The sequence below is a fragment of the Neoarius graeffei genome, chromosome 2 (assembly GCF_027579695.1).
Source record: "Neoarius graeffei isolate fNeoGra1 chromosome 2, fNeoGra1.pri, whole genome shotgun sequence".
NCBI lineage: Eukaryota > Metazoa > Chordata > Actinopteri > Siluriformes > Ariidae > Neoarius > Neoarius graeffei.
Window position 1 is genome coordinate 12168685 of NC_083570.1, and position 24399 is coordinate 12193083.

The 24399-nt window shown below is 41.0% G+C and overlaps 1 protein-coding gene across 1 annotated transcript in view; it reads right to left on the minus strand.

Annotated features, from left to right (window-relative positions):
- Positions 1-2172: 2172 nt before the first annotated feature.
- hadhb (hydroxyacyl-CoA dehydrogenase trifunctional multienzyme complex subunit beta) overlaps positions 2173-24399 on the minus strand; it is a 58594-nt gene continuing 36367 nt past the window's right edge. The window contains exons 2-16 of the mRNA XM_060913817.1: positions 23903-23970; positions 21785-21826; positions 21583-21673; positions 18301-18345; positions 18102-18201; positions 8259-8346; positions 7258-7445; positions 7004-7184; positions 6792-6913; positions 6608-6687; positions 4626-4673; positions 4143-4230; positions 3544-3618; positions 3300-3464; positions 2173-2676 (exon numbers count right to left, since the gene is read on the minus strand). Of these exons, the coding sequence (XP_060769800.1) occupies positions 2641-2676; positions 3300-3464; positions 3544-3618; positions 4143-4230; positions 4626-4673; positions 6608-6687; positions 6792-6913; positions 7004-7184; positions 7258-7445; positions 8259-8346; positions 18102-18201; positions 18301-18345; positions 21583-21673; positions 21785-21826; positions 23903-23969 (1416 nt within the window). The 5' untranslated portion in view covers position 23970 and the 3' untranslated portion in view covers positions 2173-2640. The remainder of the gene's footprint in view (positions 2677-3299; positions 3465-3543; positions 3619-4142; positions 4231-4625; positions 4674-6607; positions 6688-6791; positions 6914-7003; positions 7185-7257; positions 7446-8258; positions 8347-18101; positions 18202-18300; positions 18346-21582; positions 21674-21784; positions 21827-23902; positions 23971-24399) is intronic.

Genomic DNA, 24399 nt, shown 5'->3' on the forward strand with positions numbered 1-24399 from the left:
TATATCAAGAGGAGTGGAATTTTTCTTTTCAATTATTGTGACCATAATCCAGAGTTGGGCGGCACGGTGGTGTAGTGGTTAGCGCTATCGCCTCACAGCAAGAAGGTCCGGGTTCGAGCCTCGTGGCCGGCGAGGGCCTTTCTGTGTGGAGTTTGCATGTTCTCCCCGTGTCCGCGTGGGTTTCCTCCGGGTGCTCCGGTTTCCCCCACAGTCCAAAGACATGCAGGTTAGGTTAACTGGTGACTCTAAATTGACCGTAGGTGTGAATGGTTGTCTGTGTCTATGTGTCAGCCCTGTGATGACCTGGCGACTTGTCCAGGGTGTACCCCGCCTTTCACCCGTAGTCAGCTGGGATAGGCTCCAGCTTGCCTGTGACCCTGTAGAACAGGATAAAGCGGCTAGAGATCATGAGATGAGATAATCCAGAGTTGTAATAAATAACCGGACACTGTTGTGTGTCGCTGTCAATTTTAAAAGTAACTAAGTAAATTACACAGGAATAATAATAATAATAATAATAATAAAATAGGCTTGACTGTGCTAGCATTGGTCTTCGCTAATGCTACACCGGCTGGAAGGTAACTGGACTGCTGTGCTAACAGCACTGAGTCACGGGTAAGCTAGCATTGTCCTTCGAGAATGCTGATATGAAAAGAGTATGTATGTATAATAATAATGGCTTTTTTTCATGGTCTATCAGAGATATTCCATTCAGCTACTCAGCTTCAGCTCATTCAAGATCATGGTAGCTGAATGGAATACATCTGATAGAACACTCACTCAACGCCAGCCAACATTATTTAAATCCGTCCCTCAGATCCGTGATGTATTTCATCTGAAAAATACGAGTTTTTCAACACGAGAAGATAAACTTCATATCTTCAAGCCAACGTGTCATTCTTTTTATTATATGGACACGTTCACAAAGTCAGTCCCTAAATTTACCAAAACTAATTGATCATCGATTTCCTCACGAGTGACCGATAGAGATACGTTTGTGTCCCAGTTTTGGTTCTCCATTTGATTAACTTTTTTTTTTTTTTGTGGCTGTGTCCATATAATATAAAGAGCATTACATGGCAGCACAAAGATATGAAGTTTATCTTCTCATGTTGAAAATATTTTCACTCTTTTTTTTTTTTTTTTTCCCCCCCACTCGTGAATATATCCACCACTTGAAGATAAACGCCATATATCCTCTACAGTTGTGGTCGGAAGTTTACATACATCCTCTTTCTCAGATCTGCACCGAGCTCCTTGGACTTTCCCATTTTACTGGGTCAAGCCAACGAGTGCTGTAAGCTAAACCCTTTTCATGAAGGCACAGAGAAGCTACCAGCTGTAGTCAATCACAATCACTAACAGGAAGTTACGAGACCTTGGCCTTGGCAAGATTTCGGAAGTTTCAGCACCTCTGAATTAATAATCTGAGCGAGCGTATGTATAATTTTGACCCTGTGTTGATTACAGAAAACCCAAAGAAAATTAAAACACGTGCACCAAATTCTAGTGTTGTTTTTTTTATGCTGTACAATCAATCATTCTGCCACAGAAAAAGAACAGTTCAAAGAAATTACCGAAAGCCCAAATATCGCCATGACATTCATGTCACTGTACGTAAACTTCTGACCGCAATTGTATGGTGTCGGGACGACACACAGCAAGTACCGTGTAGTATAGTGTTCTACGCCAAAAGTATATTGTGCTCTAGTAAATTTTCCAAGCTTAAATTGGTATAATATGAAGACCGTATGGTTTAGGAGATCAAACAGGTTAAATATTCTCTACTACTGTCTCGTAGACAAAATTATTTAAACGTGTCCAAACCATCCATGTATAATTTTACTGTAAATTCTGACCACACACCCATTTTAACTGCAATACAATACCGAACCGCGCTGCACTATATAGTTTATTATCAGAGTTTATACTGATTCTTTTAACTAGACATATTTATTCTACTAAACCTTTCTATACTACACTACATCATAATATTACCGCTTCATCTACTCGTCTCTAACGTACCGTACTGTCCCGGGTCACAAACACGGCTCATGCTTTTAACTTAGGGACATGATTTTTCCTCAATATTTTATACACTTTTATTCATTCAGTAATTTTCTCAGTAACAGTGTTCCTTAATACAAGAAACAAAATAATAGCAAAAACACATGGATTTCTATTATTTTATTTCACAATATTCAAAAAAAAAAAAAAAATACAGTGGAAACATGACGCATGCAGAGACGACTTTACGGAGTGCGAGTGTGTTAAGCCGAATTCCATCCTCACACCTTTTCATCAAGAGTGAACCGGATCGGTTTAAACAGGAGCTGTCTACAGAATCCTGAAGGAGGCGGGGCAGGAGGGAGGTGGGCGCTGATCACTCGGGTTCGAACGGCAGAAAGGGTAACTGATGAATGCGTTGACAAACTCAGCTGAACACGCGTTCTTAACAGGTTAGGATTCTCCTCAGCTGCTTCACACACTCAATGTTTTAAAAGTACACAAGCACTTTCATTTCTTCAAGGCCTTGTGGTGAATTTAATTCTCTATCATTATTAATTATTATTATTATTATTATTTACACCATTTGCCATTCTGTACGTGCGCACGCATGCTGCAGCACTCTGTAAAGCTCTACTGTGGATACGCCTCAATCACCATCGCGTGACCCTGCGCGAGGAGGAAAAGAGTGTTTTAGAAGAAAGAGTGTCTCCGTGAACAGGGTTAAATCAGTCAAAGTAGCAATAAGCTTATAAAAAAAAAAGTAAACAGTATATAGTGTTATTATGAATCAATAAGATTTAAAAAAAAAAATCAATGAAAATAAATTAAATGAACAGCTCAATATTAAAATACAAATAAATGATATAAATGAGAAAACTATTTAATAAATAAATGCAGGCTAATATTAGAATATTGAAAATATTCCAGGAAATAATTAATTATACATTAATCGTACATTTTACATGAATATTAAATTCAGATATTCATTTTAAAAAAATATGAACAATAATGTAATAATGCTAAAAATAATTTTTAAAAACATTTAATGCAATATTCTGTAAATATTGATGTTAATTGAATGACTGTGCTTAATATTAAATTATTATAGACAAAATATATTTCTGCTAGAAGATTAAACTGAATAAATATAATGAATTTTAAATAAGAATTTTTGTAAAAAGGTCACACAATAATGGTCATAATTAAATGTTTATTACTGTAAATATTGTTGCAAGTGCAAAAAACATTTTTCTGTGTAATGTTACTGATAAATACTTGGTGTGTGTTACCTGTCCCCCTGCAGCGCACGCTGCCACCAGGCCATACTGCCCCCCCTCCTTCTTGAGCCGGTGTGCTACCGTGGTAACCAGGCGACAGCCAGTGGCTCCGAACGGGTGTCCGATGGAGAGCGAGCCGCCCCACAGGTTAAACTTCTCCATGGGGGGCGTACCAACCTGGGGCAGAAACACGTGCACAATAAACACAAACACACACCTCTACCTACCTACCTACCTACCGACCCCACCCACCTACCTTTGTTTTCCTGCCCATGTAGTTCTGAGCAAACCAATCAGAGTCCATCGCCTTCATATTCGCCAAGATCTGACCCTGAAAAACAAACACAGGAGCGATTAGCGGGGCCCGAGCACTGAAGCTGCACTGGCAGCAGTGTTTATTCCAGTAGTCGGCACGTGGGGGCGTCATTGTGCCTCGGCACTGAGCATCCATGTAATGACACCGTTTAAACTTTCAAAAAAACACCACCAACTTGGAGCTGTGTGACCTTTTACATGGCCACGCCTCCTACTAGGAAATAACAAACACTCAGACTAAAACTGTAGCGAGTCTCTGGGATTCATTCATTCATCCATCCATCACTGGTTTAAAGCGGCGTACGTGTAACGGAAATACGTTGGGCAATGACAGCTGTAGGAACACCCGTGGGGGAGGGGCTTAAGTGGGGGGAGCTACAGCTATTTTGACACAGCGGCCTTGAAAATCAAAGTCGCTTCATAGATGTGTGTAGAGAAGAAGAAAAAAAAGACAACTCTGTGTGGGGGCGGAGCTACAGCGGTGGTCATGTGTAAATCAGCGTCTGAGCGCTTTTCACACGTGAAAGCGGACGCACTCACAGCGAAAGCTTCATGGAACTCAAACACGTCGATGTCGGCCAGCGTCAGGCCGCTTTTCTCCAGGACCTTCGGCGTGGCGTAGGTCGGACTAAAAGGAAAACAGAAACAAAAAAAACCCAACACACATTTTAGAACTTTTTATCAGAATGAAAACACACCAAGGACTAAAAAGGACAGGAGGGCGCCATAATTAAAGCACATTCGCTGATACTAACGTCTGAGGAAAGAAAAAGAAAAAAAAAAAAAAAGCTAAAGCTGACACCATTTCGAAAAGATAAACAAGTGAACACACATTTAACGAGTGAAGCTAAAATAAATAAAAAGTGTGATGTTTACTTCTCCGCACCAAAATCTGAATAACACACGGCACGCATATTTTAACACGAAGAAAACCCGCACTGCCACCAGCTCGACGTGCAAAAACATAAATAAAAACCAGGAGAGAAGAAAGGCACGAGCGGAGAAAAGGCAGCTGTCACTCACCCGAGCAGGAGCTGGTCTTTAGGGTCCTGAGACACGTACACGAAGTCTCTAAAAGAAACACAAACGACAGAACGCAGCACAAAATCTTTCAGTACGTCTCGCCCGGAGAGACACGGCATGAGCAGAGGTTCCTGTGACAGGGTGGAGGAGTTTAACCCGACTCACGTTAAAGCAGAGATAAATACCGCTTTCTGAGCTCATTGGGGGGGGGGGGGGGGGGGGGGGGGGGGGGTAAACACTAGCACACAGGTGCACTTAGTTTTGTCCTTTCATGCTCCCAGGCTGTGATGGAGTATAATACAGCACTGGAGAATATCTCAGATATCAGCTCTGGAGTCTGAGAGGAGGAAACTAATCACAAATAATAATAATAATAATAATAATAATAAGTGTTGTGTTTAGTTGTTGGGGGGGGGGTTTGGCAAAATAAATTAATAACAATAAATAAACTCCCCTGCCGTTCTCGGAGTTCCACCAGCGTCACACTGTGTTCAGGAGGGAAATAAACCCAGCCGAGGGTGTGATTAGTTTCCTCGTCTCACCATCAGTGCAGTGATATTTACAGCCCACTCTCGACATGAACAGCTACAGCAACCTTCAGCCTCGTGAGGAAGGAAATTAAAAAACTCCACTCCTTCACTCACTTCAGGAAAATGAACGAAAAAAAGAAGACAGAGGCAGAGAGAAAGAAGATTAAAAGAAAAAAATACAGAAGCAGAAAGAGAACAAAAGATGGAAAGAGTAAAAACAAATTACAGAAGCAGACAAAGAACAAAAAAGAAACAGATTGGCAAAGAGAACAGACATAAGGGAAGGAAAAAAGATAAAGACAGAAGCAGAGAGAAAAAGAGAACAAGACAAACATTGGCACAGAAAGTTGGTTCGATAAACAAAAAGGAAAGAAAATACAGAAGCAGAAAAAATTGAGAGAGAGGGAAAGAAAGAACAGAAAAGAAACAAAGATTGGCATAGAAAAAGAGAGAATACATAAGGGAAGGAAAAAGATTAAAAGAAAAAAGAAAAACAAGGGAAAGAAGATTTTTTTTACAGAAGCACAGAAAGAGAAACAAAGGAGGGAAAAAGAACAAAAAAGGCATAGAAAAAAAAGAGATAGACAGAACAAACATAAGGGAAGGAAAAAAGATTAAAAGATGACAGAAGCAGAGAGAAAAACAAATGGAAAGAAAGGCAACTGCAGAAAGAAAGGAGACAAAGAGAACATAAGAAGGAAAGATTAAAAGAAAAAAAATTACAGAAGCAGAAAGAGAGGGAAAGAAAAACATAAGGGACGGAAAGAGAACAAAAGACAAACGGAAAGATGGGCATAGAAAGAACGGGAACAAACAAGGGAAAGAAAAACAGATCGGCACAGAAAGAGTTAGATAGAGAGAAACAAAGGAAAGAAAAAGAAGGTTACAGAAGCAGAAAGAGAGAGAGAGGGAAAGAACAAAAAAGACAGGCATAGAGAGAAACATAAGAGAAGGAAAAGAAAAAAGTTACAGAAGCGGAAAGAGGGAAAGAAAAAGAAAGTTAGAGAGAGAGAAACAAAAGAAAGAAAAAGATTAAAAGAAAAAAAATTACAGAAGCACAGAGAAACAAGGGAGGGGAAAAAGAACAGAGGCATAGAAAGAACAAAAGAGAGAAACATAAGGGAAGGAAAAAATTAATCAACAGAAGCAGAGAGAGAAGAAAAGAAACATGGGGAGAGAAACAAATAAATGGAAAGAAAGGCAACTGCAGAAAGAAATCTAAGAAAAAAAAGGAACAAAATGAAAAAGAATGAGCAACAAACAAGCGAAAAGGAAGAACAGACAGACAGACACTGGGTGGGTGGGTGTGTGAGAGAGAGGTTTTCCCTTTCAGGTCGGATATGGATCTCACACAGCGCTGAACTCCAGCAGCACTAACGGGATAAAACGTGCACTCGGAGTTTCAGAGGAGCAGAGCAGAGCTGGAGTGGAGCTGATCAGAGCAGTGTTTACCTGAGATACGCTTTGGGTTTGTAGCCCAGAGACAGCGCTTTCTCTTCAGACATTATGAGCACTGCAGAGCCACCGTCAGTCTGCACACACACACACACACACACACACACACACACACACACACATATATACTTCAGCAGGAACAATCAGTAATCAGTGCGCAGGCGTGTGATTGGTCACTGACCAGGTAGGAGGAGTTAGCAGCGGTGACGGTTCCGTGCGGTTTGACGAAGGCCGGTTTCAGTTTGCTCATCTGCGCCATGCTGCTGGGACGAATCCCATTATCCTTAGAGACGATGTCCTTCCCTGTAGGAACACAACACAGCTGCTTATAATAAACAAACACCCTGTATGTGTGTGTGTGTGTGAGAGAGTGAGAGAGAGAGGCGCGCTCACCCGGCACTTTGAAGCTGATGACGTCACTGAGCAGCCCCTCATCCTGAGCTTTCTTTGCCAGACTGTGAGAGCGCAACGCAAACTCGTCCTGCTCCAAGCGGGACACGGCGAACGCTGCGGCCAGACGATCCGCAGAGTGACCCATCGTCTCCGCCGTGGAGAACTCCGCCACCGCAGGCAGCTGCAGAGAAAGAAAGAATGACCAAATAAAATGGAGAGTGATAGAATGGATGGAGGAGGAGGAGGAGTACTACCTCTGGTGTGAAGTGGGCGAGTCTGATGGAGCCGAGCAGAGCCAGTCTCGCTCCGAGAGTCTTGGCCTTGTTCAGAGAGAGCATTGTCTTCCTCATCCTGCGGCTGTGACGGATCGGGACGTCAGACATGAACTCCACTCCACCGGCCACCACAATGTCACACTGACCGGCGGCAATCAGACCCACAGCTACACACACACACAGTGTAAATATATTCAGCAGAGTCAAGATGTAGAATTACAATTTGATACAAAAAGTGCTTAGGGCCCCCCCCTCCTTCAATCGCTTTCCTGCTTGGGGGCCCCACCCCTCCTTCAATCGCTCTCCTGTTTGGGGGCCCCCCCCCTTCAATTGCTACATTGGTTATTATAATTATTGTCCATTTTTAATTAAATCCTTTTTAACTGGATTTAGGTTTCCTTTCCTTTTATAGCCGACTCTTATGGTGATGATACACGGGGCAACTTTTTGGGCAATGTTGCCGAGCAATGTTGCTGGGCAATTGCGTTTTGACTCTTTTCTATTGAGATTGGGCAACATTGTTTCTTTCTGAATGGTTTTGATAATCTCTGGCAACTTTTTGAGATAAGCCAATCAGAACGCGAGTATCGAGTCATGTGACCTCCGGTGAGGTTCGGATCAGAAATTTCAAACAAATATGGCGGCCGCTCAGTGTCAGTGGAGTGAAGAGATGGAGAGACTCCTCATCTGTTTTTACGCCGGTAAGTTATTTTAATATTCTATATGGAGGAATTTACCTCACCAAAGCTCTAAAAAACAACAGACAGCTTGATTAAATGGTCACAGCAAAAATTAAGACATCGATTTTTTTTAGCTAACTGTAAACTGCCGTTGCTAACTGTTGTTGCCCATTGTTAGTTGCCCTGAAAAGTTGCCCTGTGTCTCACCTAGTTGCCCGTTGCCAGCAACATTGCTCGGCAACATTGCCCAAAAAGTTGCCCCGTGTATCATCAGTTTTAGAGTGTGAGAGAGAGAGAGACCTGTAGTCATGGCTTGGTTGGAGGAAATGCAGGCCATAGTGACTGTGTGAGCAGGAATCTTGTCGGAGAATCCGGCACCCAGGGCAGCCTACACACACACACACACACACACACACACACGCATTATTGTCTACACACAGTGGATATAAAAAGTCTACACACCCTATTAAAATTATCGGTGAAATAAGAGACCACGAGAAATAATTTCAAAACTTTTCCCACCTTTATAGTCCATGGGCCAGAGCAGAAGTCGGTACCACCAAAGGTGGCAAAATCTACCAATGATTTTTGTAATCCTCTATGTCTGAGGGATGCGTTTTGGTATGATAACCTTTTCCAAGTGGTAGCCTTGTTGTATTTTTACAAGCTTTTATACCCACACCCAGTACAGTTCACCATACATGCCTATGTGTAGTTATAGGTGTATGCAAGTGTATGGGACGATGGGATATGGCTTAATCTAATGTTATATCATATGTACGCACCATAGGCATTTAGAAAATATAAGGATTAGATGGATAATTTGGCTTTCTATGAATTGCATAGGCCAAAATGTATCAGTCCTACACTTTTTCGCCTCTATAATATAGGATTAGATTGAGGCAAAAGACTGAAGGAGGGTGGGTCAAATCCAAACTCTTGCTATTTCACATCTACAGAGTATAGGCTTTCAGAATATATTCTGGGTTAGATGGCTAAATACACACAACGTAGCTATTTTAGACCCATAAATAATAGTTGTCCATTGAAAACCAATGCATTTCAATGTAATGCAACATGCATTACAGAACTAACGTATAGTGGAATGGAGGAAGGTGGAGATGTCTCAATGCACATTATATCACATCTAAATATACCCTTTTATAAAATATATACTTTAACTGTTTTCCTTAATGATACCAGAACTGTAATATTCGGACATTAAACACAGAGATGCCTACCCCAAATTTTAAATTTCAGTATTCTTGAAAACATTTTTCAGTATTTTGGAATGACTTTCAGTAACATTAATTTATGCGCATTTCCATTATAAAAGAGGTGTATATACCAATATGTTTAACATTTAAATTATTAAAAAGAACTGTTTTGTGTGAATTTAATAATAATGTTAAATTTATATAGCGCCTTTCAAAAAACCCAAGGACGCTTTACAATTATAGACAAGGAAAGAAAAAAATAAAAAGTCCATCAAGTAGGGGTCAGGATGTAATTCCCGTGGTGTAGCAGCCACAGTCCCACCAAAAGGCGCACGAAAACAAGTCCCACATCTCCAGCACCACCGCCGTGATGCCGCCAGCAACATCGCTCGAACACCACGCCATGGATCCACAAAGCGAGCAGCGAAGCTCCACAACGCAAAGCGCTGGTGTCCCCCAAACCGCCTGCACAGCCGCCGCGACGCCACCGAGCAACATCGCTTGGAACATCACGCCAAGCGTTAAAGCGCAGAGCGCTGGACAACCATGATGTAAATTGAGCAACGAGCTCACTGCAGTCCATAGCTGGGAGTGCAGGCATTGCCCACGGCGAACCAAGGCCTGGAGGGAACTGACGCCCAAAACTGGGTCCGGAGCTACACCACAACCGGCAGACAAAACACTCAAACATCAAACTACACAAACACACAGGAAAGAAAAAAAAAAAGAAAAAGAAATACACTAAGTAACTTTAAAATGCACATTGATAAAACTTGCTGAATTCGTGCTGAGTTTCTCAAGAAGAAAAGAAATATATCACAATGGAAAAATAACTTTGTTCCGCCCGAATAAGTTCCAAATCTGTGCTCAAATCAGAATTTAAGGGAGTTGTACTCAATAACGTGCAATATGACTCGGGTAGTCAATGACATGGACAGGCTTTAATTTTCAAACAAATTTTGCATACACTGTACACACACACAATCTTGCCTATAAATACCCGGGGGAAATGATGGGAAAATTGTCATTATTGAAGATGCCATGCCTAAGCCAAAATCAACGTGAACAGGCCATCGGGATGTTGCGTGCCGGAAGTACACAGACAGAGGTCGCCCGGCACTTCGGTGTTCATCATTCGACCATTTCCCGTTTGAGTCAGCGTTACAGACAGACAGGGAGCACCAGGGATCGTCCACGCCCTGGTCAGCCTCGAGTCACGACGCCAGTTCAGGATCAGCACATCAGGCTAGCTCACCTCCATGACAGATTCCTGACACCCTCAGTCACTACTGCTGAGACCCCTGGACGACACAGACCCAGAATCTCCAGCATGACGGTCCGAACATGGACCAACTGTCACTTTGAATTTTTTTATTGTGAATTAATTCTTGAGTTTGACAATAAATGTCCTTTATCGATGTTTCAAGATGTGTGTGCATTACATACAATATCATAAATTTCAAATATATGCATGGATCTAAAGTGATATCGTGTTGAATTCCATTGTGTTTTTTTAAACTTGCTTAGTATAAAATAAGAGCTCCAGTGAGAAGCGGCAGCCAGAACGCGCACGACGTACTCTCAAACGGAAAAAAAAAAAAGGATGACCAAAATGCGAGCAGCCATCAACTGAATTTCCACTCAACAAATTTCTAGAGCATACAATATATCACATTTTTATAAATACAATAGTGTTCCCTGTTTGCAGACATTACGGTTGACTACCAATCAGTGGTATTGAATATAACTCCTCAAAAGTATTATATTATATTGCCTGGCAAAATGTTCTACCTGTTAACGGATTCTAATAAAATTAAAAAAAAGAATTCTTATTTCATGCCAAAGAGAGTCCGACATTGTTATCTTAACGTCCCAATATATAAATACTTCAGCATAATGCTTCAGAAGAGACATTGAATAAAATGACATTTATAATTGTATTTAAAACAGTGGAATGATCAATTTTTTGCCACAATCCCAACAACACTAATCATAAAATTCTGTTTTTGATCATGCTACATGTACATTTGCACTTGCAACACTGAAAAGACTTTGAATTAAAGAAGTACAGCCAGTGTTTGATATTTCAGTGAATAAAAATCAGACATGTAAAAAGAAACTGAATAAGTTTAACTCACATTTCATGGCACTAATCGGCAAGTTCAACTCCAAGCACAGGTCAACCATCACCGCTTCAGCACGGGTCACATCCCGTGTCTTTTCATCCACAGATTTCGTAAAAAACTGCTGGATACCCCAGATTTACTTTCCGCCTGACTCGCCATTTCAGAATACTCCATGTTTTTTTTTTTTTTTGTAGTTGACATGCCGCGTGCAGTCATCGCGACCACCACGAGTGATGTTAATGTCAGTTCTACACAGTTTGCAGTGCGCGTATCCATTGCCCTTTTGACTGGGTGTAATGCACGGCCATTCTACCGTATCGAAAATAGCGTGAATGTGCGGAATCTGCGCATGTCACACACAGCATGTGTGGTTGTCGTAAAAATAAATAGCCTAGCCGTGAATCGCGCATGGATTGAAAAAGTCGCTTGGACATTTAAAAACAACTCACTGGAATTTAAGACTTTATAATAATTCCGTACAGAATAACACTGTTTGCCGTAACATCGTATTTACGTAACTTTTCCGTACAAAATACGGCCAATCCGTACTAGTAGGCATCTCTGTAAATGATATTAAAAGACAACACATGCTGATTCTGCATAACTGTATTAAATTCAATTTTTCCAATTTGCCTGGAGATGTGTGTGTGAACATTCTACAGTACAACCATAAACTGACAACTTTAGAATGTTAGAGTGTGTTGGTGTTTGCTGAGCCAGTGCTATTCTGTGCAAAAAGAGGTCAAGTAGACTCCAGTTCACTCCCCCCTTGCAGGGACGGCTTAAAGCTGCATATACAGTGTGCCAATTATCAGGCCGCAGTCTGGAGGCACTGTCTGGAAGGACAGCCCGACATACCTGAACCAAAAGGACATGGATGGACAACCAGTGACGAAGGTACAAATACAAACCATGAACTAGAATTCACAATTTTGCTATATTTATTATATAAAACAGTAATTGTCAAAACGTTACTTATTTTACAGGAATGCTGATGGTAGACTGGATGCAGGGACTGCCAGCCCCATTGGCTGTCCTGGAACTTTTGGCCTGCCAATGTGTACAGACCTGCAAACTTCATGACTATTGAGGTATTTCACCTGACGTCACAGGGTCACGTGACGCCCCGGTGTCCGCCATTTTGAAGGTCAAGCTAGCTAATGTCAACAACATAGTAGCTAGTATGTTACTGTAGCAATGTTTACGTTCAGTCATTTGGATGACTGTTAAAACCTTTCAGTCTCAAGTTTTTCCTTTACTGTATTTACTAGTTTACTGTAATTATGATCCGGCAGCTATTTACACCGGATCCAGTGTAAATAGCTGCCGGAGCGCGCTCCAGCTTGCTCCCCCTCAAATTAAGCAGCGCGCTCCGGCTTGCTCCCGGAGTGCTCCGGCCGAGGTTCCGGAGCGCGCTCCGGCAGCTATTTACACTGGATCCGGTGTAAATAGCTGCCGGATCATAATTACAGTAAACTAGTAAATCCAGTAAAGGAAAAACTTGAGACTGAAAGGTTTTAACAGTCATCCAAATGACTGAACGTAAACATTGCTACAGTAACATACCAGCTACGATGTTTTTGACATTAGCTAGTGCTAACAGCTAGTTGCTAATACACTGCTACAACAGACACCGACCCTAATAATACAGTTCTTGGTCATTGCCTGGTAACAGCAAATTTATAACGGGCCATGTCTCAACAGACTAAGAAGTTATTTCAATGACATTTAATAACATTTTGTTTATCCTGAGGACCGAAAGTAAATGAAAATGTGAACAAACCTTAGCTGTAATCAGATGGCGACCACCGGCTCCAGGGACGACCCGCTGATGTAGGCATGTTACCCAGCCTGACACAAAATATTTGTAGGCATCCAAACTCTTATACGCTTTCAGATCAATACCTGTGTATGGCGATGGGTTTTTAACGACATAGGTATACAGATCATGTGGGCCGAAGTCAGGTAAAGACGAGGGCTTCGTGTACTTCCGTACGTCAGTGAACAATCCTGGTGGAAGCAGGTAAACGTCGTTCTCTAAGCCTGCTAACCTCAATTTTTGCAAATACCTCTCCCTCTGCTCGCCCTGTAAATGCCCTATGTCGCTGGATAGTGAAGGTGTTTTCTGCATCTCGCTCCTTTTTCTTTTATGTTTTTCGTTTGTCGCCTTCCTCGCATTCAAACTGATTCGAGCCGTGACGTCCAAAATGGCAGCCTAACGATGCATCACATGACTTGGTCACGTGGGTGAAAAACCTCAATTCCTGTCTTTCAAACAAACTAAAATGCACAGAATTGTGTAGGTTACAAACTTGCAGCAATCAGGTGGAAGAAGTGAAGGAGGAGGAGGAGGAGAACATACATGGCAGTCTGGAATATGATGATAGTGACAAAGATTAAAAAGCTTGCAATGAACAAATAGGTTTGTGAACAGTAGAGGTTTAGTTGCGATTTTACTGTTGTGTGTCATGTTCTGCTGAAATAAAGTGGCACCATTTCCATTCTTTCACTGAAAAGTTACTGTCATTGAATGCTAACTTATGTGAGTGAGAGAACACTTGTAATATTCTTCTTTTGCAAATACCCCTCTGATAGACACCTCTTGATCTAGACCTTTTGCCTGAGTCCTTATTAATATGTTCATCAAACATTTGATCACATTCATCTATAAATACCACTGAAGCAAAGTTGAGTCATTTTTGCAGCCAAGGTATTATATAATGCCTATTCGCCATTTAATCTATATATTTTCTGAAAGCCTAGACTCTATAGATGTCAAAAAACATGACTTTGGACTTGATGCATCCTTTTCCATCATTAGTTATATAATGTACTTTGCATTACATTGAAATGCATTGATTTTCAATAGACAGCTATGGGTTTCAGGTCTAAAATAACTGTGTAATGTGTATTAAGCTATCTCAGCCATATATTTTCTAAAGGTCTATATACTATATACTCTGGATGTGATATAATGTGTATTGAGACACCTCCCAACTTCCTACATTCCTCTATACCTTAGTTCTATAATGTACTTTGCGTTAGAGGTCTGCTCGGGACAGAATTTTCAGTCCTGCTCCCGCATTGTGCAGTCCCGCTCCCGCAAAGAATTATGATTTTCAGTCCCGCTCCCACCCGCGCCTGCCATATTTTGTCCCACTCCCGCCCGCAAATCCCGCATGATGCAGACGTTCGCGTTATTTCTCACGAAAGTTCTTGTCATTGGCTTGGGGAATTAAACATGCTGAGCTTAGCTGAGCTCTCCACTGACCGATCCTTCATTTATTGTTTAGACTCTGACATTCTGCTGACACATTCCAAGTTGAGCGCTCTCGCTTTGATTGACAGCTCTCGGTTTGATTGACAGCTCTCGGTTTGATTGACAGCTCTCGGTTTGATTGACAGCTCTCGGTTTGATTGACAGCTCTCGGTTTGCGCACTCGCACTCCCAAGTCTGTGGCGTTACGATTCCAACCGCGATTTCATTCTCCTCTCATATGAAGTGCTGCGCAACCACAACCAGCTCCTCAGATTATACACTGTCTATTTCTAGCTTTAAATTGAACAATCTGTGCGATACACAGTCCTTTTTAATACTTAGGACTAATACTCTTGACTTTTTAACGGTAAATGTACCTCTTTTTAAAGCAGCACTTACTTCTGAAGCACTGTGAGCTTCACTAGAGGAGCTCTGCTCTTCTGCCATGATCGGAGATCTCAAACACGGAAGAGCGGAAAGGAATTGGAAACGTACGCGAGATTAGACCATAGGCAGTGTTGGGCACGTTACTTTCAAAAAGTAATTAGTTATAGTTACTTTTCCCAAAAAGTAACTGAGTTAGTAATGGAGTTACTTTGTCATTAAAGTAACTAATTACCAGGGAAAGTAATTATTCTGTTACATTTTGTTACCCCCCCCCCAAAAAAAAAAATCAAATTCAATTAGTGTAATCATAATAAAAGTGAATGTTAAATGTGTTTAATGACTGAAATGGACACTTAACAGAACCAATCAGTAACGTTATCTACACTATATTAATATTTTTGTGGGACAATGTGAGAAGACATCAAATTTAATATATTTTTGTAGTTATTAAAATTGTTACTAATTACTGGCCACTGACGAGGACAAACGCTTTGTTCCTCGACAATGTGCATTGCACGTACACATTTTTGCCTTTTATTTCAAGTAATGAAAAGCAATGGCTGTATTTCCAATGTGAAAGCGCAGTGCTGGGCTGACCGCTCGCCATCGCTGTGTCTTCCAATTGAAAGAGTGCACAGTAGTGCAGTAGGCGTGGCCTATGTATGTTGTCCAAATCTACTCTGATTGGCTTACTGTGCCGTTGTCTCGCGTCTCCCCGCCCCACACTAAAGCAGAGTAAAGAAAGGCTGAACGAGCAGCGTGCCAGATTAAAACAGCTTTAATAAAGTAACGCATAGTATTTTATTTAAGTAACGGGAACGGCGTTATAACGATGTAAAAAGTAATTAGTTAGATTACTCATTAATAAAAAAAGTAACGCCGTTTATTTCTAACGCCGTTATTCCCATCGCTGACCATATGCATCTTAAAATGTTTTTATTAATGCCAAATAAAATATCCAGCACAAATTATATACGATAGACATAAATTAATAATTTATAAATTTTATTTTAAACACGTTTTTAAGTTAGCGGGACTGCAGCTCATCACCTCTCCCGCCCGCGCCCGCATTGTGCACTCCCCCTCCCGCCCGCAATGAGCTTTCAAAATTTGTCCCGCGCCGCACTGCTTTGCGGCGGGTCCCGCGGGACTCGCGCGGGAGTGCAGTGCTCTACTTTGCGTTACATTGAAATACATTGATTTTCATTGAAATACATTGGACAGCTAGGAGTTTCAGGCCTAAAATAGCAGTGTAATGTATATTAACCTATCTAACCCATATATTTTCTGAAAGCCCGTAATCTCCAGATGTGCTATAGCAATAGTTTGGATTTGACCCACCCTTCTTCAGTCTTCTGCCTCAATCTAACCCTATATTATATTGGTGAAAAAGTGTACGACGGATACATTGTGGCCTCTGAAATTCATGGGAAGCTAAATTATCCATCCAAACTGTATATTTTCTAAATGTCTATGGTGTCTACATGTGATATAACATTGATAAACACATATTCCATCCTCCCACACACTTGCATACACCTATACCTACACATAGGCATGTATTGCGAACTGTACTGGGTATGGTTATAAAAGCCAGGAAAAATATAAGAAAGCTACCACTTAGAGAGGGTTATCATACCAAATGTCCCTCAGGGATGGAGGATTACAAAAATCATTGGTAGATTTTGCCACCTCAGGTGGTACCGATATGTGATTTTTTGGGTCCTGCCCATGGACTATTAATGTGACTTATAACCTGTACAATTCAATTGCAAAACAAAAATCTGTTTGGGGGAAAAACATAAAAAACGTACAATAAGCTGGTTGCATAAGTGTGCAGACCCTTAAACTAATACTTGAAGCACCTTTTGATTTAATTCCAGCATTCAGTCTTTTTGGGTTCAGACCTGCCATCAATTAAAATGACTCTGATTAACCCCAAATAAAGTTCAGACATTTACTCAGTTGCATCCTGCACCAAAAGCCAGGGTTCACAGAGAGCTTACAAAGCATCAGAGGGATCTCATTGTTGAAAGGTATCAGTCAGGAGAAAGGGACAAAAACATTTCCACACCATCAGATATACCATGGAGCACAGTGAAGACCGTCATCAAGGGGGCGTCGTGGCTCAGGTGGATGGGGCGCCATACCATGAATCCGGGTACCCGGGTTCGATTCCGACCCGGGGTCATTTCCCGATCCCTCCCCGTCTCTCTCTCTCTCTCCCGCTCATTTCCTGTCTCTGCACTGTCCTATCCAATAAAAGGTGAAAAAAAAGCCCAAAAAAGACCATCATCAAGAAGTGGAGAAAATACGGGACAACAGAGACATTACCAAGAACTGGACGTCCCTCCAAAACCGATGAAAAGACGAGATGAAAACTGGTCAGGGAGGCTGCCGAGAGGCCTACAACAACACTGAAGGAGCTGCAGGAATTTCTGGCAAGTACTGGTTGTGTACTACATGTAACAATCTCCTGTATTCTCCATATGTCTGGACTATGAGGTCGGGTCAAAGAGAAACATCCAGGCCCGGATAAAATTTCTAAAAATATACATCAACTCTCCCAAAAGCATGTGGGAAAATGTGTTCTGGTCTGATGAAACCAAGGTTGAACTTTTTAGCCACAATTCCAAAAGGTATGTTTGGTGCAAAAACAACACTGGGCATCACCAATAGAACCCCATACCCACGGTGAAGCATGGTGGTGGCAGCATCGTGTCTTGGGGTTGTTTTTCTTCAGCTGGAACAGGGGCTTTCGTCAAGGTGGAGGGAATCATGAACAGTTCTAAATACCAGCCAATTGTGGCCCAAAACCTTCAGGTGTCTGCTAAAAAGCTGAAGATGAAGAGGAATTTCATCTTTCAGCATGACAATGACCCCAAAAATGTTTGGAACGGCCCAGCCAGAGCCCAGACCTAAATCCAGTTGAAAATCTGTGGGGTGACCTGAAGAGGGCTGTGCACAAGACACGCCCTCGCAATCTGACAGATCTGGAGCGCTTTTGCAAGGAAGAGTGGGCAAATATTGCCAAGTCTAGATGTGGCAGGCTGATAGACTCCGACCCAAAAAGACTGAATGCTGTAATTAAATCAAAAGGGTGTGTAACTGGGTGTGTATGCTTTTTATAGTTCAACCTTTCACACACACTGACCTCTCGGGCCACGTTGCTGGTCTTCACTTCCTGTATGACGGTTCCGTAGACGATGTAATCCACCAAGTCTTTAGGAATACCAGTTCTGTTCAGCAAACCTCTGCAACACACACACACACACACACACCGTGTCAGTACAGAGTTATGGACGTTACAGAACACGACCCAATCTTTTTTCCTGTAGCTTGAACACACTCACTGTAAAGCTCCTCTGGCCAGATCGTGGGGCATCAGATCCAAATATCTAAAAAACAAACAAAAAGTTAAATAAACCCTGAAATCACTATTCAGCACCGTTCTGTTGTGTTTCCAGGTTAATTAGTTATAATCAAATCTACAAGTCAGTCTGCGGATGAGACCCTGTGCTCAAGCGGCTCGTCTTGCATGTAGGTTGGTTCTTGTGGGCGTGGCTTATCCAGGGATGAGAAACCATAGTAAATATATCACTTCTCACACCAAACACAAATTTAAAAAAAAAAAAAAAAAAAACCCACTAATCAGTGTGAAAGCTGGCCGTCTGATCTACCTACATGCTGATGTCACACACTCGGCTTTGTTTACAGATTAGATTCGCAAAGCGAGCTACTTCCTTCTCCTTCTGAGATTTATCTTCATTCGTATCGCCTCTACACCCACATACACGTTACACGTCAGAAACGTAGAATTGCCACATGGAATTTTTCAACCTGGGCTAGAACTTTTAACCCAGTTCATAATTTGCTCCTTGTATTTGAGAGACTTGCGATATCTATCTATCTTGGGTCAGGCTTTGGATTTTAAAATTCGGCGTATCAGACGCTCGTTGGCCGTGCTGTGAAAATTCTCCATGCAGACGCTCATCTAAATTTCCAAGTCTGTCATTAGTTAACTCCTGAACATTTATCATTAAAGGGGAACTGAAGGCAAATTCGTCATCAAAATTCTCTCATTTTATTAAATACAGGAATGCATTATTGTGTCGCTGCTATAGCAAGTTATGAGTGTTTGAAATATGCTCTGTAATACATCAGTCCATATGTCAAAGCGACGACCGTAAACGAGATTGGTTGAGACCTGTGCGAGACATCGTAGGACGGAAGTAAAACGTACAGCGGAAATCCAAGTCACCAACATCTGCCAATGTTCCCCGTGTCCGAAATCGCTCACTCATTCACTACTCCCTACATAGGGAATTACTCTATAGAGGACTATACAGTGAGCTGATTGGTAAAATGAAAAAAAAAAAACGCTTTCGGACACTACTCCGTCGCGCTGGTATTTACATCATTACTGTTGCACAATTAAAACACGCCAGCTCAGTCGGCTGGTGGGTTTCAAAATAATAAACACATGCATGTGTTTTTGTGATAAATCCATATTATACTGGGTGCATTTCCAACATTAATCAATACAAAGTACCTGCAGCTTTCAGTTCTTTTAAATCAAGGCTGAATACTTTTTCTTCTTCGTCGCTGCCTTTTATTAAATCAAATTTCAGACTTCTAATTTGATTTGTCAGCACGACCGCAATGCATGATGGGATATATTGCTTTGGTTAGTCCCCATCGTTGTACACTACTTTTCATGATGCACTGTGGGATACTTTGAGTGCAATATATAGGGTGTAAATAATCCTCACTAAGGTTTCGGACAGCGCTACAAAATGCCGTCCTCACTATACAGTGCCCTATATAGTGAGTAGGGAGCGATTTCGGACACGGGTTGTCAAAAGACACACGCGCCCTCTTTCGAATGCTGATGTAATCAAGCCGGAAGTTTTGTTTGTTTTGATAGCGATCAGGAAAGTTTGAAAAAAAAAAAGTAGGCAGTAATCGTCATTTCAACTCGTTTGGAAAACAGTTTTCAAAATGGCGGCACTGACAACCTGGCTGACGCTTCACGTTTCGAAGTCTCGCACAAGTCTCGTGAAGATCGCGCGGATAAGCGACGCCTGCCGTGGACCAAACAAACTAAATTCAACACGGCTAAAAACCGAATAGGCCGAGAAGTATCATATTTAATTGCAATTAGTTGCCAATACGAGTCAAGATATAAGGTTACTAAAACCAAAAACGTCATTGAATAACACGTTAATTAAGAAAGAAAGCAAGTTTAAAAATGACTTCAGTTCCCCTTTAAAAAGCTTATAATCTCTGCTTTCCAAAGAAATGTATCTGGTTAAGATCTGTTCAGTATTTTGGGAGGCAGGTTGAAGTCGGCACAACAGAGTAAAAACTCTGCTTGTGGGGGCGTCGTGGCTCAGGTGGATAAGGCGCCATACCATAAATCCGGGGACCCGGGTTCGATTCTGACCCGAGGTCATTTCCCGATCCCTCCCCGTCTCTCTCCTGCTCATTTCCTGTCTCTACACGGTCCTATCCAATAAAGGTGAAAAAGCCCAAAAAAATCTCTTTATATTAAAAAAAACAAAACAAAAAAAACCCTCTGCTCGTGGGACATCAGGAAACTGAAAGCGGTCAGGCGCTCTCTCTCTCTCGATCAATTTATGACTGGATTACTCATCAATATCATAACTTATTTATAGGGATGTTCTCTGGTTCTGTTCTCTCACTGTTTCTGATGAAGGATTCAGCAAAACTAGCAGGCGGAAAATTTTGATGTTATGATTCACGGGAGAATTTGAAGCGAGTTTTCATAGATTTACCTACTTATTTTTTCAAATCAAACTGATTCCTGTGAATAAATAACTCTTTTAGAATATAACTGGAGTTGTTTTGATGAGAAATATTGATCTTAGGAGTCAGTTTAATTATATTTTAAAAAACCAGAAGTCAAAAACACGAGTGTCGATAACTCAACTGAAAATGTGAATTGTTTATTGGATGTGGATCAGACAGGTTTTTTTTGAGGTTCGCCTTGAAAGCTGTGAATATTAATCGAAATAATCATTTATTATTATTCTTTTATGTAAAACATTAGTAGGCACTACTGAGAAATACAAAGCTCTACAGAGCACAAAGACGGGATTAGAAATAATCTTATTACTTAAGATTAAGACTAGACTTAATAACAAATCCAAAATATTAAGGTGTTGGGTTAAGAATCCGAAGGTTCCGAGTTCGAATCCTGGTTAAGTATGAAAAAAAGGTATGTTTATTTAATAATAAATAAATTAAAAAAGGGGGGGGGGGAGCTAATTAGGGAGACAGGAATAGGTGGACAGAGATAAGAGGAAATACCCGACAGATAGGAAGAGAGAGAGAGAGAAAAGAAGTGATGGAAAAAAGTTTATAAAAAAAAAAAAACCACCACCATGGTTGAAATTTTTGGACCAGTCACATCTAACTTTCTTCTATTTTTACAGGAACTAAAGAAACGTCTGAGCTGATCGTTTGGATTGGTCGCTTTACCTCATTAATATTTAATTTGTGTAATACTTAGAAGCTAGATGACGTTTCTTAAAAGCTTTGACTTTGAATCCTGGATACAGGAAGCAAGTCAGAACAAGAAATTAATTCCCCCCCCGCACACACACACTTACGCAGTGCCAGACTGTAGGAACGGTGTACGGACTCCATCGACCAGAACAATGTTCTTCACCCCAGGCTTAGCCAGTGTCTTCTTACTTTTAACTGTTAATACATTTAAAAAAATAAACGAAAATTAATAATAAATAATAATAATTGCATTATTATTAATTGAACAAAATCAGACTACAGTACTGGTGTGTGTGTGGGATAGACCTTGTGCCTGTAGAGGAGCAGATGTCCCGAGACACCGTGCAGCTGGGGGAAGAGAGAGAGAAAAAGCGCAAGAGACAGATGTTAAGTTTAATATTAAAGTGCCACACAGGACTGATCCAGGATCAGATTACATTATGCAGGAGAGAAGCTCAGTGTCTTGAATATCATGATACAAAATATTGTCCTGACGAGACGAATTTGCTGCTCGTTTCAGTTTAATTTATTATAGTGGTGCTTGAAAGTTTGCGAACCCTTTAGAATTTTCTATATTTCTGCATAAATATGACCGAAAACATCATCAGATTTTCACACAAGTCCTAAAAGTAGATAAAGAGAACCCAGTTAAACAAATGAGACAAAAATATTATACTTGGTCATTTATTTATTGAGGAAAATGATCCAATATTACATATCTGAGAGTGGCAAAAGTATGTGAACCTTTGCTTTCAGTATCTGGTGTGACCCCCTTGGGCAGCAATAACTGCAACTAAACGCTTGCGGTAACTGTTGATCAGTCCTGCACACCGGCTTGGAGGAATTTTAGCACATTCCTCCGTACAGAACAGCTTCAACTCTGGGATGTTGGTGGGTTTCCTCACATGAACTGCTCGCTTCAGGTCCTTCCACAACATTTCCATTGGATTAAGGTCAGGACTTTGACTTGGCCATTACAAAACATTCACTTTATTCTTCTTTAACCATTCTTTGGTAGAACAACTTGTGTGCTGAGGGTCATTGTCTTGCTGCATGACCCACCTTCTCTTGAGATTCAGTTCATGGACAGATGTCCTGACATTTTCCTTTAGAATTTGCTGGTATAATTCAGAATTCATTGTTCCATCAATGATGGCAAGCCGTCCTGGCCCAGATGCAGCAAAACAGGCCCAAACCATGATACTACCACCACCATGTTTCACAGATGGGATAAGGGTCTTATGCTGGAATGCAGTGTTTTCCTTTCTCCAAACAGAACGCTTCTCATTTAAACCAAAAAGTTCTATTTTGGTCTCACCCGTCCACAAAACACTTTTCCAATAGCCTTCTGGCTTGTCTACGTGATCTTTAGCAAACTGCAGACGAGCAGCAATGTTCTTTTTGGAGAGCAGTGGCTTTCTCCTTGCAACCCTGCCATGCACACCATTTGTTGTTCAGTGTTCTCCTGATGGTGGACTCATGAACATTAACATTAGCCAATGTGAGAGAGGCCTTCAGTTGCTTAGAAGTTACCCTGGGGTCCTTTGTGACCTCACTGACTATTACACGCCTTGCTCTTGGAGTGATCTTTGTTGGTCGCCCACTCCTGGGGAGGATAACAATGGTCTTCAATTTCCTCCATTCGTACACAATCTGTCTGACTGTGGATTGGTGGAGTCCAAACTCTTTAGAGATGGTTTTGAAACCTTTTCCAGTCTGATGAGCATCAACAACGCTTTTCTGAGGTCCTCAGAAATCTCCTTTGTTTGTGCCATGATACACTTCCACAAACATGTGTTGTGAAGATCAGACTTTGATAGATCTGTGTTCTTTAAATAAAACAGGGTGCCCACTCACACCTGATTGTCATCCCATTGATTGAAAACACCTGACTCTAATTTCACCTTCAAATTAACTGCTAATCCTAGAGGTTCACATACTTTTGCCACTCACAGATATGTAATATTGGATAATTTTCCTCAAAAAATAAAATGACCAAGTATAATATTTTTGTCTCATTTGTTTAACTGGGTTATCTTTATCTACTTTTAGAACTCGTGTGAAAATCTGTTGATGTTTTTGGTCATATTTATGCAGAAATATAGAAAATTCTATCGGGTTCACAAACTTTCAAGCACCACTGTATGAGCACCACCACTTCTCCTCTTTCCACACGTAGCAGCAGCAGACGGAGCCGTGATCACTGAAGGCGCAAACTACCATTTAAAAAAAAAAAAAAACCTCCAACCTTCCATATTAACACCATTGCCATGAAGTCCATTTATGACACTGAAAACCATTAAGAAAAATTACACCTTATCACCTGTAACCTTTCTTCAAATAAAACATGTCATCACAAAACAAATTTCATATGTTAATATCGTCTCGTGATGCATCTCATATCACGGATCTGCTCCGACTCACCCAAGTGAAAAGCCCTGGAGTTGTTCACCGGGCAGCTCTTCAGAGAATTCATCAACATGGACGCCATTCTGGAACGCAAAAATAAATCATTTATTTCCTGGAGCTAAACCATCTCTGAATCATTTACACTTCAATTCATAAAGCTTTCTCAGATTTATAATAAAGACAGATCCAGACAGACAGACAGATCCAGGTTGCATTTGAATGCTAAATTAATGGACTGGGATTTATATCGTAACAGGACGACTTTTTTTTATTATTAATAGTATAAATACGGAGGTGGATATAGAAAATCAATCGCGCTGATTGGTCGAGAAATTGACCATTTCTCAATAATCATCTCGAGCGACTCGGCAAAATGACGGCCAATTGCTCAACCATACCGCAAGTGAGGAAGAATTGCACACGATGGAGAACAAAATAAATAAATAAATAAATAAAACGCTGTTTCTAAAAGTACTAAAGATGCTCTGAAGTTTGGTCTAAAACTATTCAGA